This window comes from Drosophila mojavensis, unplaced genomic scaffold (genome assembly GCF_018153725.1).
Source record: "Drosophila mojavensis isolate 15081-1352.22 unplaced genomic scaffold, ASM1815372v1 contig_49, whole genome shotgun sequence".
Lineage (NCBI taxonomy): Eukaryota > Metazoa > Arthropoda > Insecta > Diptera > Drosophilidae > Drosophila > Drosophila mojavensis.
In genome coordinates this window covers 851,416-866,289 of record NW_025318872.1, presented here as the reverse complement: position 1 = coordinate 866,289, position 14,874 = coordinate 851,416, and the positions used below count along the sequence as shown (strand labels likewise).

The 14,874-nt window shown below is 38.0% G+C and overlaps 3 protein-coding genes and 1 long non-coding RNA gene across 4 annotated transcripts in view; all 4 read left to right on the top strand.

Moving 5' to 3' along the window:
- LOC122757330 overlaps nucleotides 1-1,640 on the top strand; it is an 80,084-nt gene extending 78,444 nt beyond the window's left edge. Inside the window, exon 3 of the long non-coding RNA XR_006357328.1 lies at nucleotides 1,570-1,640. This is a non-coding gene — a long non-coding RNA (uncharacterized LOC122757330). The remainder of the gene's footprint in view (nucleotides 1-1,569) is intronic.
- Nucleotides 1,641-1,934: 294 nt separating this feature from the next.
- LOC6577837 (4-coumarate--CoA ligase-like 7) lies at nucleotides 1,935-4,029 on the top strand. The gene is made up of 5 exons (XM_032728791.2): nucleotides 1,935-2,123; nucleotides 2,183-2,390; nucleotides 2,444-2,630; nucleotides 2,693-2,809; nucleotides 2,971-4,029. The coding sequence occupies exons 1-5, from the start codon at nucleotides 1,992-1,994 to the stop codon at nucleotides 3,932-3,934; spliced, it is 1,608 nt and encodes a 535-aa protein (XP_032584682.1). The 5' UTR covers nucleotides 1,935-1,991; the 3' UTR covers nucleotides 3,935-4,029.
- Nucleotides 4,030-8,163: 4,134 nt separating this feature from the next.
- Nucleotides 8,164-10,371, top strand: LOC6577836 (probable CoA ligase CCL7). The gene is made up of 5 exons (XM_002003732.4): nucleotides 8,164-8,366; nucleotides 8,435-8,642; nucleotides 8,702-8,888; nucleotides 8,951-9,067; nucleotides 9,268-10,371. Exons 1-5 carry the CDS (start codon nucleotides 8,166-8,168, stop codon nucleotides 10,229-10,231), a joined length of 1,677 nt encoding a protein of 558 aa, XP_002003768.2. The 5' UTR covers nucleotides 8,164-8,165; the 3' UTR covers nucleotides 10,232-10,371.
- Nucleotides 10,372-11,144: 773 nt separating this feature from the next.
- Nucleotides 11,145-13,374, top strand: LOC6577835 (4-coumarate--CoA ligase 1). The gene is made up of 5 exons (XM_002003731.4): nucleotides 11,145-11,331; nucleotides 11,393-11,600; nucleotides 11,659-11,845; nucleotides 11,908-12,024; nucleotides 12,179-13,374. The coding sequence occupies exons 1-5, from the start codon at nucleotides 11,200-11,202 to the stop codon at nucleotides 13,140-13,142; spliced, it is 1,608 nt and encodes a 535-aa protein (XP_002003767.2). The 5' UTR covers nucleotides 11,145-11,199; the 3' UTR covers nucleotides 13,143-13,374.
- The last annotated feature ends 1,500 nt before the right edge of the window (nucleotides 13,375-14,874 follow it).

Sequence of the window (14,874 nt, the reverse complement as noted above, 5' to 3'; positions counted from 1 at the left end):
AATTTTTATTTCTTCACAATGTAATAAAAAGGATTGTAAAAACAAGTAAGAAAGCTCTAGTCGAGACTGCCCGACTACGAGATCCCCTGATCCCTTCGAGCAACTGATATTTCAATAATTATTCGCATATGCACAAACACACAGACATACGCACGCACGCATAAACACGCATTGGCTGCAGTGCACTGCAGTGTTGGCTTACTATGGGAAGTTCATTGTTTAATACCTTTTCTTGTGGATGGACTATCTTCATGAAACTTTCAGATTATGAATATAGCATAGATATGCATGTATTTGCCAAAGCACAAGTCCCTAGTATTTACGCCTTTTACAAATGTGAGGGTGAGGGGTGAATTAGGGATGGGGGTTAAATTATAAGTATACATATAAAATTTGGAGACTCTAGCTTTAAAGATGTAGGAGAAATAAATTTATTACTGGTTTTCGATAACGTTTTTAATCGATAGCAAAATAACGGGACAAGTTATCGATATTTAAAGCATAAACTCGATATGCACGTTGCTATACACGGACCTAGGAAAAAATTCAAGTCTGTAACTCTTATATCTTCCGAGATCGACGCGTTCAAACATACGGACAGACGGACGGACGGACGGACAGACAGACGAACAGACGGACAGACGGACAGAGCTAAATCGACTCAGCTCGTTGCCCTGATCAAGAATATATATACTTTATGGGGTCTGCCAAGCCTCCTTCTGCCTGTTACATACATTTAACAAAACCATTATACCCTGAATTCCCATTTTCAATGGGTTCAGGGTATGATAAAAACAAAAACAAAAAATAAATAAATTAATTAATTAACAAAAATGAGCTGCCAATGACATTTCATAATTTTTGATTACTTTTTGTTCATTTAGGCTTGTGAACGCTGTAAAGTGTAAATAAAATAATTTACTTATGCCATTTTAGCCAATACACGCAACAATAATAAAATCAAATGAATGGCTTGGCAGTTTAAGCCATTCGAATGCCTTAAATTATGCATGCAAATTATTGTCAAAGTCGAAGGATGACCAACCGAGTTTCATTTGAGAACCCGCTTGTAGACTATGCAAATTCTCACAGCAGCAACTCAATTTGGCCAAAAAGGTTTAGCTGACAGATGACAATCAGTGCGCTGATTGGGGATAATTTACAAAACTAACATCTAATGCCAGAGCCGAAATGTCTTAGCATTAAGGTCTATTTGCCATCAGTCAGTCAAAGAAATTAGTTAAATACAAGCAAAATAAATTTCCTTGAATTTCTATATCTAGTTCTAATCCAAGCATACGGTGGTACATGCACAATTTGTTATCAGTGTGCTAACAGATATGAGTAGCAGAATGGAAAATGTTAGATATCATAAGTTACTACTTGATTTGTAAGTATGCTAAATATTTGCAACTGTTCCCAATCTATAAAAGGTTTATAACTACTGCATACCCTTTGGCAGGTCTGAAAGCTTAATAATAAATATAACACCCTAAAAAGTTTATTAGATAGTAAAATTAACTAACAAGAAATTCAATTAACTAATAGTTTTCAAATTGAAAAGTCTAGTAATTTCAGAAATAATATTGCCTCGGAAATGATCTTATTGGGGTTTCGAGGATTTAGTAAATTTTTGTTCGGGAATTGATATATAATATCTAAGATCAGATTAAAACAAAAATTCAATAGGCATAGACTTTCAAATGAACTCATTTGAGGAACTTACAAGCCGACGTCTTTATAATTGTTATTATTATTAATTAATATTTATATAAAATATATATAAATATTAATCAATAAATACAGGAATGCCTTTTAAGAATTATAATATAATATATTATAACCTGATAAGCAAAATTTCAAATTTGGGGATATTAAAAGATAAGCCCTCTAACGTTCGTCCATATAACTAATATAAAGATAAGAATATATCACAGTTACGCTTAGTCGCTTCAGAGAGTTTGAAGAGTAAAGAAGTCCCCTCAGCAACAATGGAAAGCCGCTGGAATAGCATAGATAAAACGTGGAGTGGATCTCCCCGCAATCCCATTTATAGGTCTGATACATCTGCGGGCCGAATTATTTTCAATAACATGAAGAACTGGCCAAAGAACGTGTGCCAGGTAACATACAGAAGTCCTTTCATAAAACAGGATCATATTATTGATGAATTATTTCCCAGATATCAGATATTGATGGGGTGACTGTAACATTTGAAAAGGCTCTCACGTGGGCCATTCGCATAGCTCAGTTCTTCAAGAAACGAGGACTAGACCACACGAGCGTCATTGGAATTGCAGCTGCAAATACTACTTATCTCATGCCTTTGGGCGTGGCATGTTTATTTAATGGCACACCATTCCACGCTATCAATCCGATATTGGACGAAGGTGAGTCTGCGAATGCTAATCCTTGATTTATAATCAATTATGTTCCTGAACAGATACTATCAAGTTCATGTTCGCGATATCCAAGCCGAAGTTGATATTCTGTGACAAAGAACAATATAATAAAGTTGTTGAAGCCACTAAGGATTGGGGTCCTGAGGTATATACAATAAGCGAACCCTTGGAAGGTAAGCCCAGCATACAGAGTCTGTTGGAGCCAACGACAACGGAGATGTTCTACCGGTGAGTGTCAATCAAGAGTCAACAACAGTGAATAGATTTGTTTACTAAAATTATATTCACAGTCCGGAGCCCTTGAAATGTGGTGGCGATCAAACTGCCGTCATCCTCTGTTCATCCGGAACAACGGGAATGCCGAAAGCCGTGTGTATATCAAATAATGTGTTCATGCAGGATAACTTGTAAGTATATATCAATTATATACATTATATACATTATATCAATTTTGGGCTGGATAGTATATTTTACACATACTGTAATAAGTTGATATAGATAAAGATTCGAACGTTCAAATTATTTGAAACATAATCAACATTAATTAATTTTACTAAATCTTTTACAGGCTTGTCAACAGCGAAACGATTTTCTTCATTCAGAGTGGTCTGGATTGGCTTACTGGACTGTGGGCTTTCATGTTCAGTGTGGTTTACGGAAGCACCCGCATCATATCGAATAAGCCCTTTTCCCCGGAGAACATCGTGCAGTTAGTGCAGAAATACAAGATAACTTACATGACTCTCGCACCTGTTCAATTGGCCGTCCTTGCCACTAGCCCCATTGCTAATCCCGATGCTCTGTCCTCAATACGTAATATGAACTACGGCGGGAGTATTGCTTCCGATGCGACTCTAAAGCGCATGAGGGAATTGTGCAAGAATGCGACGTTCAACTCAGCCTACGCGATGACCGAGGTGGGAGTAATAACCCTTAATCTAGGTGTGCAGAATGCATCAGCTGCCGGCAAGCCTATGCCTGGCATGAAAATACGGATCGTGGATGACGACGGAAAAAACCTGGCTCACAATGAGGTCGGCGAGATCCTTGTGCACACAGGCATGCACTGGAACGGCTACTATAACAATCCCGAGGCCACAAGCCAAATTCTGGACAGTGAAGGCTGGATCCACAGTGGGGATATAGGCTACTTCAGTGACGAAAACTTGCTGTATATAGTTGACCGTAAGAAAGAAGTTCTTAAATATAAGGGCTTTCACTACTGGCCCAATGAAATCGAGAATGTGATCAAGGAGCTGCCGCAGGTGCGTGACGTCTGTGTTGTGGGTATCCCCGATGAATTCCTTGGTGATGCAGCGGCTGCATTGGTGATGAAGGTACCAGGCTGCAACATCACTGAACAAGAAATTGTGGATCATGTGGCCAAGCGTCTACCGACCATAAATAAGCAGCTACATGGAGGCGTTCGATTCACTGAAAGGCTGCCCTTCAATAACAATGGCAAGGTCATGCGAAAGGTGGTCCGCGAGCTCTTTATTTCCCTTGGTGGGATTCCATCCAAAACGAACTAAATAAAGAAGGCGCGGTTATGTTTCCAATAATTGTATGAAATCCAATACAGTACTATAAAAAAATAAATAAAAAATGTATATTTGTCCGATTTTTATATACAGATTTTAATATATATATATATATATGTATATATACCACTGTATACAGTGGAATCCGGTTACAGTGACATTCAAGGGACTGACGATTTTACGTCGCTATACCCGGAGGACGCTTTAACCAGAAGGAGCAAAACAAATATTTTTTTCAGTTTTTATGCTCATTCACGAAAGTGAATTAGTATATTGGTTTTGTGCAATGTCCGTCTTGCTGTCCGTCCGTCTGTCCGTATGTACGCAATCTATTTCGGCGCTATTAAAGCTAGAGACTTGAAATTTGGAACACATACTCGTGTATATCTCTATGGAGATTGTATGGATATGGGGATACCAGTATGGGAATGATGCTTGGTTATAACTATTTGTGATGATGTTTATTAAATTATAACACAATGATAATTATCTCCATTATTTTTATTTGTTTAAGCTTATAGGATATTTTATGATACGATATACAGTGACGAGCAAAACTGTAACACGAATTCAGTGTTGCAACTTCAATGGTCTGTATTTTCTCTTCTACTCGATGGATGTTTGAGATCTTAATTTTGTTTTATTAGTACGATATTTGGCTATATTACATGAATTTGGAATCATTCGGTTGGCTAGAATAATTATAAGAAATAACAAGTAAGAAAGCTCTAGTCGAGACTGCTCGACTACGAGATCCCCTGAACCCTTGGAGCAATAGATATTTCAATACTTTTTCGCGACTTTCAGCTTACACAAGAAACACGCACACACACACACACACACGCACGTACTCACACTCAGGTAAACATACACACACACGCATATAGACACACATACACACACACACGCATACAGACACAAACGCATACACACACACATACACACACACATACACATACAAGCAACCACGCATAAACACGCATGGGCTGCAGTGTGCGCTTACTATGAGAACTTAATTGTTTAATAACTTTTTTTATGGACGTACGATCTTCATGAAACTTTTAGATAATGATTATAACATGAATATGCATGTACTTGCCAAAGCACAAGTCTCTAGTATTTGAAATACGCTTTTTACAAAAGTGAGGGTGAGGGGGTGAATTTAGAGGTGGGGGGTAAATTTTAACAAAAACCGAAATTGTATAAATTGCATATAAGCATACATTAAAAATTTGGAGACTCTAGCAATAAAGGTGTAGAAGATATAATTTTATAACTGGGTTTCGATAAGGTTTTTTATCGATAAAAAAAGATCGGGATGAGTTATCGATTTTTAATGATAAACTTGATATGCGCGCTGTAATTACGGACATTTTAAAAAAAATTTGAAGTCTCTAGCTCTTATATCTTCTGAAATCGACGCGTTCATACATACGGACAGACGGACAGACGGACAGACAGACGGACAGGGCCAAATCAACTCAGCTCGTCACCCTGATCAAGAATATATATACTTTGTGGGGTCTGCCAAGCCTCCTTCTCCGTGTTACATACATTTCAACAAAACCATTATACCCTGATTTCCCATTGAAAATGGGTTCAGGGTATAAAAATGTAAAGAAAGTCAAATGTTACAGTTTTGCACTCCGGTCATTTTTCAGCAAATATATTTATTAATAATTAATGCATATCTCTTTTGAATTTTTTAGATCATTAGTGCCATTTATCATCATTTTTGTGCACTGCCGCATCATTTCAGGAGGATTCGCACACCAAATGTCATTATTTCTCTTCCATAGCTCTATCATTCCATTTGGAGCCACCCATAATCGCAGGCTTCGATTTCTCATGACTCCATATATTTTCAATGATATTCATGTCTGAAGAATACCCTGGACACTTCAGGGACTTGAATCCTTGCCATATTGTCCCCTTTTTTTGATATGTTCATTTAATTCTCCCAAATTCTTTTGTAAAGTGATCAGGTACTATCCCGAAACATTATTCCATCGATTAAAACCAAGAGTTCCCGCACAATCTTGGTTTATTCTCCCCTAAACCAAAAGAGAGCAGCCACCGCGCTTGACAGTTTGCCTTACTGTACTGTTACAGTCAACAGACTGGACTGTGGGAGCTTTAAGCCAATGCCAGTATTGTCGGTAACGCCCTACTACTACATTGCACCTTCTCTCTCTCTCTCTCTCTCTCTCTCTCTCTCTCTCTCTCTCTCTCTCTCTCTCTCTCTCTCTCTCTCTCTCTCTCTCTCTCTCTCTCTCTCTCTCTCTCTCTCTCTCTCTCTAATCGTACGATTGTACCGCAAGCAGACGAAGAATAGATGATCGCGCGGCTGCGCTTAGCGCCAATTAATCCAGCGTGATTAGCTAAGCTGCCGATCATAATTGAAAAAATCTTTGACGATAGCAGACGCGACGTTCAGATCATATATTAAATTAAAAGCAAAACGTGGGTGAATTATTATACTACACAAAAAGATTATATTCGTGGATAGTACGAGCAGCAAACCATTTAAATAAGTGTGTAGTGATTTGGCAATAGGTACGTTAAAGTACTAGTGTTTGTAATTCGCTAATTATTCATTAATTTAGGTGATTTAGCTCAATAGCTTGAGCTATCACCAAAGCAAAGACTGCGAAAGAGTAGTTGGTTTTTTTTATATGACTCGTGCGGTCAATGGCACGCAGCGATAAAATAAAAGACCTGACGGCGCAGCAGATTAACCTACCACGAAGACAAGATACCCTCACCGGCACGGAGCTAACTCTCGACGGCGTAGGATTTCATTAACGGCCAAAAGAGAGACTCCACCCACAACAACCAGAAATAAAGAAATCGGGATCTCTAAAACAACCTACTCCATGACGTAGGACAACCTCATTTAGATCTTGGCCTTGCCCAAATACATAAGTTAAGTAAGGACCCGACGGAAGGTAGAGCATTGCGTCAGCTGATGCGCTAATGCAGGAACACAGCGAAGGTAGCCAGAGCAGACTACGTGCGCTGCTATGAAGAGATAATTAAATCGAGAGGCCTTTATATTTTTATTTATAATGTTTTAACCCCAGCAGCTAAAATCAACATGCTATCGTCATCTTGGGCCCAGGAATACAACGGTATGCAGATATATATATAAAAACAATAAAAACGCTGTGTAAGTAATTGAATGATAAGAAAGCAAGAAAAATATAAAGCTCTCTAAAATCTAACTCTGATAGACTTAAACAAAAGTAAATAAGAAATATGGAAAAAACATAAACATAAACTATAATATGCTTGCATAAATGTAGTTGGAAATATTTAAATTATAATGAATTTATATGTTAATTGAATGAAAGAAATTATACAAAATCCAAAAATGAAGTAAGACAAAACAAAATGAAAGAATTATAAAATTATAATGAAAACAAAAATGTAACACTAGAGTTAAAACTAAATGTTGTAGATAATAAGAAATATCGTAAACGAACATAATTAGAATGTAAGAAAATGTATTAACACATAAGTATAGAGTAGTATTGATTAGAAAACCTTATTATCTCCCCATCACACCTCTCTCTTAGAATGTCATGGTCTTCTGACGGTTTGATTAGTTTTTTTTTGTTTAATACTGAATTAAAATGATGGAAATGAATATGAATTCATAAGTTCTTTTGTTCTGTCGACTATCCATGCCAGGATCGTGTAAGGTGTAATATAGTCCTTAAAGACTAGATGAATTTGTCCATCTCTCAGACCGTCCTTAGGTAGTAACAGTCTTGGAAACTTAAACTACTAAAACTACATTGTTACTTGTCCTTTGAAAATAGTAAATCCAAGTATACTGCAATTTTGAATTGATTTTAGTTAAGTAATAGAAATGTTATTGATGAGCAACACTTAACGTACTCATTACCACAATGTACATGTGCAAACTTTAAGATTAAAGAAAGATTCTGATTATAAAAATTATAATCAGAACCTATCAGCAGATTCTAGAGATAAAAAATTATAAAAATAAATAAATAAATAATGCACAATACAAAACGATGTAAATCCGAATATATATATGGCATTATAGCTAATCAGAAAAAAAGAGCACTCACCTCTGATAGTTTGGAATAGTATACTACAATTTCTTGCTGATAAGTAAAACTGAAAGTTAAGTGGGTAGTAAATCAAAAAGCTCTTACTTTAAAAATGGTATAAAGAAAGGTATTGAATGAAAATGTTCTATAGTCGGTTGCGAGACTTTGAAGCGATTAATAATCCTAGTTACTGGTTAACTCAAAACAAAATGCAAAGCAATTGGAATAGCGTAGATAAAACGTGGAGTGGATCTCCTAGGAGCTCCATATACGACTATAATACTTCTGCGGGTCGTATCATTTTCAATACCATGATGAATTGGCCAAAGAAAGTGTTGCAAGTGCGTTAGAATGAACTTTTCCTAAAGGACAGTCGTATTAAATAAGAAAAAAAAAAACTATTTCACAGATATCAGATAGTGATGGGGTGACCGTGACTTGTGAACAGGCCCTCACGTGGGCCATTCGCATAGCTCAGTTCTTCAAGAAAAAAGGACTAGACCACACGAGCGTCATTGGAATTGCAGCTGCAAATACTACTTATCTCATGCCATTGGGCGTGGCCTGCTTATTTAATGCCACACCGTTTCACGCTATAAGTCCACTTTTTGAAGAAGGTGCGTCTATTCCATGAACGTTCATCCCTGACTGCTAGTCAAACTTTCTTTCTATATAGAAACTATAAAGTTCATGTTCGAGATAACCAAGCCGAAGTTGATATTCTGTGACAAAGAACAATATAATAAAATTGTCGAGGCCACTAAGGGTTGGAGTCCTGAGGTATATACAATAAGCGAACCCTTGGAAGGTAAGCCCAGCATACAGAGTCTCTTGGAGCCCACGACTACAGAAAAGTTCTACCGGTGAGTGTAAATCAAGAGTCAACAATAGTGAATAGAATTGCTTACAAAAGATATATTCCCAGTCCGGAACCCCTGAAAACTGGCGGAGATCAAACCGTGGTCATTCTCTGTTCATCTGGAACAACGGGAATGCCGAAAGCCGTGTGCATATCCAACTGTGTGTTTATGCAGGATAATTTGTAAGTTTAAAAAAAGTGTTCACGTGATGTTTTCACTATTAATTGGAATCTAATGTAAGACTATGAAGATGGGAAATAATGTCTCCCGATACATACTAATTTCTACGAGAGTTTTTCGGAATAGATTTATATAACCGGACTTGACTGTTATAATTCTCAGCCAACGAATTACTCATTTATCCTTCGATTTCATTTCACAGGCTTGTCAACAGTGAAACAATTTACTTTCTACAGAGTGGACTAGACTGGATATCGGGACTGTGGGCCTTCATGTTCTGCGTGGTATTCGGCAGCACTCGCATCATATCGAATAAGCCCTTTTCCCCTGAGAACATTGTGCACTTGGTGCAAAAATATAAGATCAATTATATAACCTTGGCTCCTGTTCAATTGGCCGTCCTTGCCACTAGCCCTGCAGCCAAGCCCTACGCCCTGTCCTCATTGCGTAATGTGAACTACGGTGGTAGTATTCTTTCCGATGCAACGTTAAAACGCATAAAGGAATTGTGCAAGAGTGCGATAATTACCTCGGCATACGCGATGACCGAAGCTGGAGTGATTACGCTAAATGTGGGTGTGCAGAATGCATCAGCCACTGGCAAGCCGATGGCCGGCATGAAAATACGGATCGTGGATGACGACGGAAAAAACCTGGCTCACAATGAGGTCGGCGAGATCCTTGTGCACACAGGCATGCACTGGAACGGCTATTATGGCAATCCCGTTGCCACAAGCCAGATACTGGATTTTAATGGCTGGATCCATACCGGAGACTTGGGCTACTTCAATGACGACAATTTATTAAATGTTATCGACCGCAAGAAGGCAATGCTTAAATTCAAAGGCACTCACTACTGGCCCACGGAAATCGAGAATGTGATCAAGGAGCTGCCACAGGTGCGCGATGCCTGTGTTGTGGGCATACCTGATGATGTGCTTGGCGATGTGGCCGCCGCATTGGTGGTGATGGTACCGGGCTCCAACATTACGGAACAGGATATTTCGGATCATGTGGCCAAACGGTTTGTCGCCACACATAAACATCTACATGCCGGTGTTCGATTCTTTGATAAGCTGCCCGTCAACAACAATGGAAAGATAATTCGAATCGCAGCCCGAGAGCTATATAAGTCACTGAGTGGGACAGCAACTAAAGGAAACTAAACATAAATACAAAATAATCAGTCTTAATTCAATTGCAAACATCTTTTATTAAGATAAGTAATCAATAATTTAAATTTAAGTTGTATTTCACATATGGCGAATACTTTAGAGATGCATCGTATCGAATAAAGCATTATGTGAAAAAAATTGACCAAAATCGAATATATTCTTTTAGACTAGGTAGCTCTAATGGTCTAATGGCTTTATGAAATGGTGACTTAGCCCGAAACTCCTCACTCAACTTCGAGCACTCAAACAGTGTGAATGTGGGCTATTCACGCATCTGAATAACGGAATTGCGTCACTAATAAATATCTAAAATTTTACGTATATGGCGTCCAATGTCTCTTTTTAATAATTTTTAAAGCTTGCATGCCTGCAAAAGAAAAAAAAAATCATACCACTTTCGTAGATAAGGGAAAGCACAAGCAGGTGTCTTGATTCTGTAGCTATAAAAAATGAACAATGGGACTTATCACATATACAATTTATTGACTCCTGAATAATTATAAATCGGTCATACGACTAAGAAAATACGTAAAGATTATACTACTTATTCCAAATTGTGGCAGGGTATTTTCTGCAATATTTATATAAATTTTTTTAGAATTTCATTTTTCTCAATATACCCTAAAGAAGTCTGAAGATGTCGACCCCATAAAATATATATGGTCTATTGATCGGGACGGCGAACTGAGCAGCCTTTTTCGTCTGTCCATCGTCTGTCCGTCTTATTATCCATCTGGATATCCATCTACCCGTTCTTCCATCCACGCAAAAATAATTCCATTGAAAATACCTTGTCTCATATAGTATATAGTCTAATTTATAATTAAAATAATAGATAACACTTTTCTTTCTCCAGTCAATTTGCAATATAAGAAGAGGTAATAGTCGAAAGTTTTGCATAGTCGCCTACGAAGCTTTGCAGTGACAAGGAATACTATTTAATAATCAACTCCACATCAATGGAAAGCAATTGGAATAGCCTAGACAAAACGTGGAGTGGATCTCGTAGGAGCTCCATGTATGACTGCGATACATCTGCAGGTCGTATCATTTTCAATACCATGAAGAACTGGCCAAAGAATGTTATACAAGTGGGCATCAAATGGACTTCATTAAAACTGAATCAAATTCTTAATACCAGCTCTTTCGCAGATATCAGATAGTGATGGAGTGACCGTGACTTGTGAACAGGCCCTCACGTGGGCCATTCGCATAGCTCAGTTCTTCAAGAAAAAAGGACTAGACCACACGAGCGTCATTGGAATTGCAGCTGCAAATACTACTTATCTCATGCCATTGGGCGTGGCCTGCTTATTTAATGCCACACCGTTTCACGCTATAAGTCCACTTTTTGAAGAAGGTTGGTCTACTCTGCGTATTTTAATGCCTGATTTACAATCAATATCTTTATTAAATAGAAACTATCAAGTTCATGTTCACGATATCCAAGCCGAAGTTGATATTCTGTGACAAAGAACAATATAATAAAGTTATTGAAGCCACTAAGGATTGGGGTCCTGAGGTATATACAATAAGCGAACCCTTGGAAGGTAAGCCCAGCATACAGAGTCTGTTGGAGCCAACGACAACGGAGATGTTCTACCGGTGAGTGTCAATCAAGAGTCAACAACAGTGAATAGATTTGTTTACTAAAATTATATTCACAGTCCGGAGCCCTTGAAATGTGGTGGCGATCAAACTGCCGTCATCCTCTGTTCATCCGGAACAACGGGAATGCCGAAAGCCGTGTGTATATCAAATAATGTGTTCATGCAGGATAACTTGTAAGTTAACCATAAACCGAAATACATTATATCAATTTTGGACTGGATAGTATATTTTACACATACTGTAATAATATGATATAGATAAAGATTCGGACTTTCAAATTATTTGAAACATAATCAACATTAATTAATTTTACTAAATCTTTCACAGGCTTGTCAACAGCGAAACGGTTTTCTTCATTCAGAGTGGTCTGGATTGGCTTACTGGACTGTGGGCTTTCATGTTCAGTGTGGTATACGGAAGCACTCGCATCATATCGAATAAGCCCTTTTCCCCGGAGAACATCGTGCAGTTAGTGCAGAAATACAAGATAACTTACATGACTCTCGCACCTGTTCAATTGGCCGTCCTTGCCACTAGCCCCATTGCTAATCCCGATGCTCTGTCCTCAATACGTAATATGAACTACGGCGGGAGTATTGCTTCCGATGCGACTCTAAAGCGCATGAGGGAATTGTGCAAGAATGCGACGTTCAACTCAGCCTACGCGATGACCGAGGTGGGAGTGATAACCCTTAATCTAGGTGTGCAGAATGCATCAGCTGCCGGCAAGCCTATGCCTGGCATGAAAATACGGATCGTAGATGACGACGGAAAAAACCTGGCTCACAATGAGGTCGGCGAGATCCTTGTGCACACAGGCATGCACTGGAACGGCTACTATGACAATCCCGAGGCCACAAGCCAAATTCTGGACAGTGATGGCTGGATCCATACCGGGGACTTGGGCTACTTCAATGATGACAACTTACTACATGTAATTGACCGCAAGAAGGCAATGCTTAAATTCCAAGGAATTCACTACTGGCCCAATGAAATCGAGAATGTGATCAAGGAGCTGCCGCAAGTTCATGATGCCTGCGTTGTGGGCATACCTGATGATGTGCTTGGCGATGTGGCCGCCGCATTGGTGGTTAAAAGTCCAAGCGGCAACATCACCCAAGAAGAAATTATGAATCACGTAGCCAAACGGTTTGTCGCCACACATAAACATCTACATGCCGGTGTTCGATTCACTGATAAGCTGCCCGTCAACAGCAATGGGAAGACTATGCGAATTGCGGCACGTGAACTATATAAGTCACTGGAAGCGACAACAACCAAAGGAAACTAAACATAAATAAAAAATAATCAGTTTGAATTCGATTACAAAAATCTTTTATTGAGATAAGGATGGCTTAGCTACACTTCAGTTTATCACAATTTAATTTGATTAGACTTTCACTAGGCGTATTTCAATTAATGGACTAAAAACTAAAATTAAGTGATTTTGCAAGCTCGTAGGATACTCGAGAAATGTATTGTATTTTCAATAAAATGGAAGTATTCACTCATAAGAACTTAAACGAAATCGTATTAATTTTATGGTGTATAAAACTATAGTAGTGTCAATCTACCTATATTCCTTTATGTCTCTGGCAAAGACAGAAGTACAAAAAATCGAGATTCTGCCAAATAGCTGGTTCGTTCGGAACCTACAAATTTCAACAATATCGACCATTTAACTGATTAATTAGCTAGGACTTTGAGAAAACTGTGATGTAAATATAATCATAATTCTTTTGGAAGAGGAGGCTAGAGTCTGCTCTATTTGAAATTTGACAACCTGAAACTTCGTACGACTATATAACTGCTGGTTATTTTGATTTATTGATCTGGGTAGCTATTATCAGCCTATCAGTTCTATAGCTTCTAATAGCTCTTCAAAAAAGTTCATGATTTGCCATGGCCCCAGTATCTAAGCATACATAACACTTTAACAGATAGAGGTATGCACAAGTAAATATCCCCTGTCTAGACTATATAGCTTTAAAAAAACGAACGTTGCTGAAAACATACGTAAATTTATAGACTTCCAGTGTGATTATTAATCGTAAGACTATACGTAAAACGCATATAACTGCCAGAAATTTATGACTACACATATCAATTAAAGGTATTGTGGTGGGTCAAGATCGAGTCTTGAAGTATGAATATTTCTCAAAAATTAATCTATATAATTTTATCTGTTATATATTGGGATATATGCGTTTCTGCTTATGGATCTCGTGCATGGTACTCTGAGTATCAATACTATAGTATCTATAGTGCTTACTACTTTTAGTATTGCAATTTATATACATTTATATTTATGCACTCAGTTGTATAATAACTCCTCAGAAGATGAAATCGCCATATGTGCAGTAGACCGTCATTAGGTAACTGATGATAAAATTTGTCTTTAAAGTATATAATCTAATTGATAATTATAATAGACAATGGATAGTTCTTAATTATACGAGATAACGCTTTCATGGGGGTTCAGTAACTAATTATACGAGATAGCGCGTGGGGATTCTGTCACCAATCAGTTATATATATAAATAAAGCTTCTGAATACAAACTTTGCATAGTCGCGAAAGAAAGCTTGGAGCGAACAACTCAACAGCAATGGAATCCAAATGGAATAGCATAGGTAAAACATGGAGTGCCCCAGCTCGCAGCTCCATGTACAGCTCTGATACATCTGCTGGTCGTATCATCTTCAATACCATGAAGAACTGGCCAAAGAACGTGTGCCAGGTCGGCATCAAATGGCGTTATCCTCAAACAGGATTATATTTTTATAAGCATCTACTTCACAGATATCGGATACCGATGGAGTAACTGTAACATTTGAACAGGCCCTCACATGGGCCATTCGCATAGCTCAGTTCTTCAAGAAAAAAGGACTAGACCACACCAGTGTCATTGGAATTGCAGCCTTTTTAATGGCACTCCGTTTCACGCCATCAATCCAGTATTGGACGAAAGTGAGTGTATTCTGTGTACGTAAGTCCTATATAATTAAAAACATTTGCTGTTCA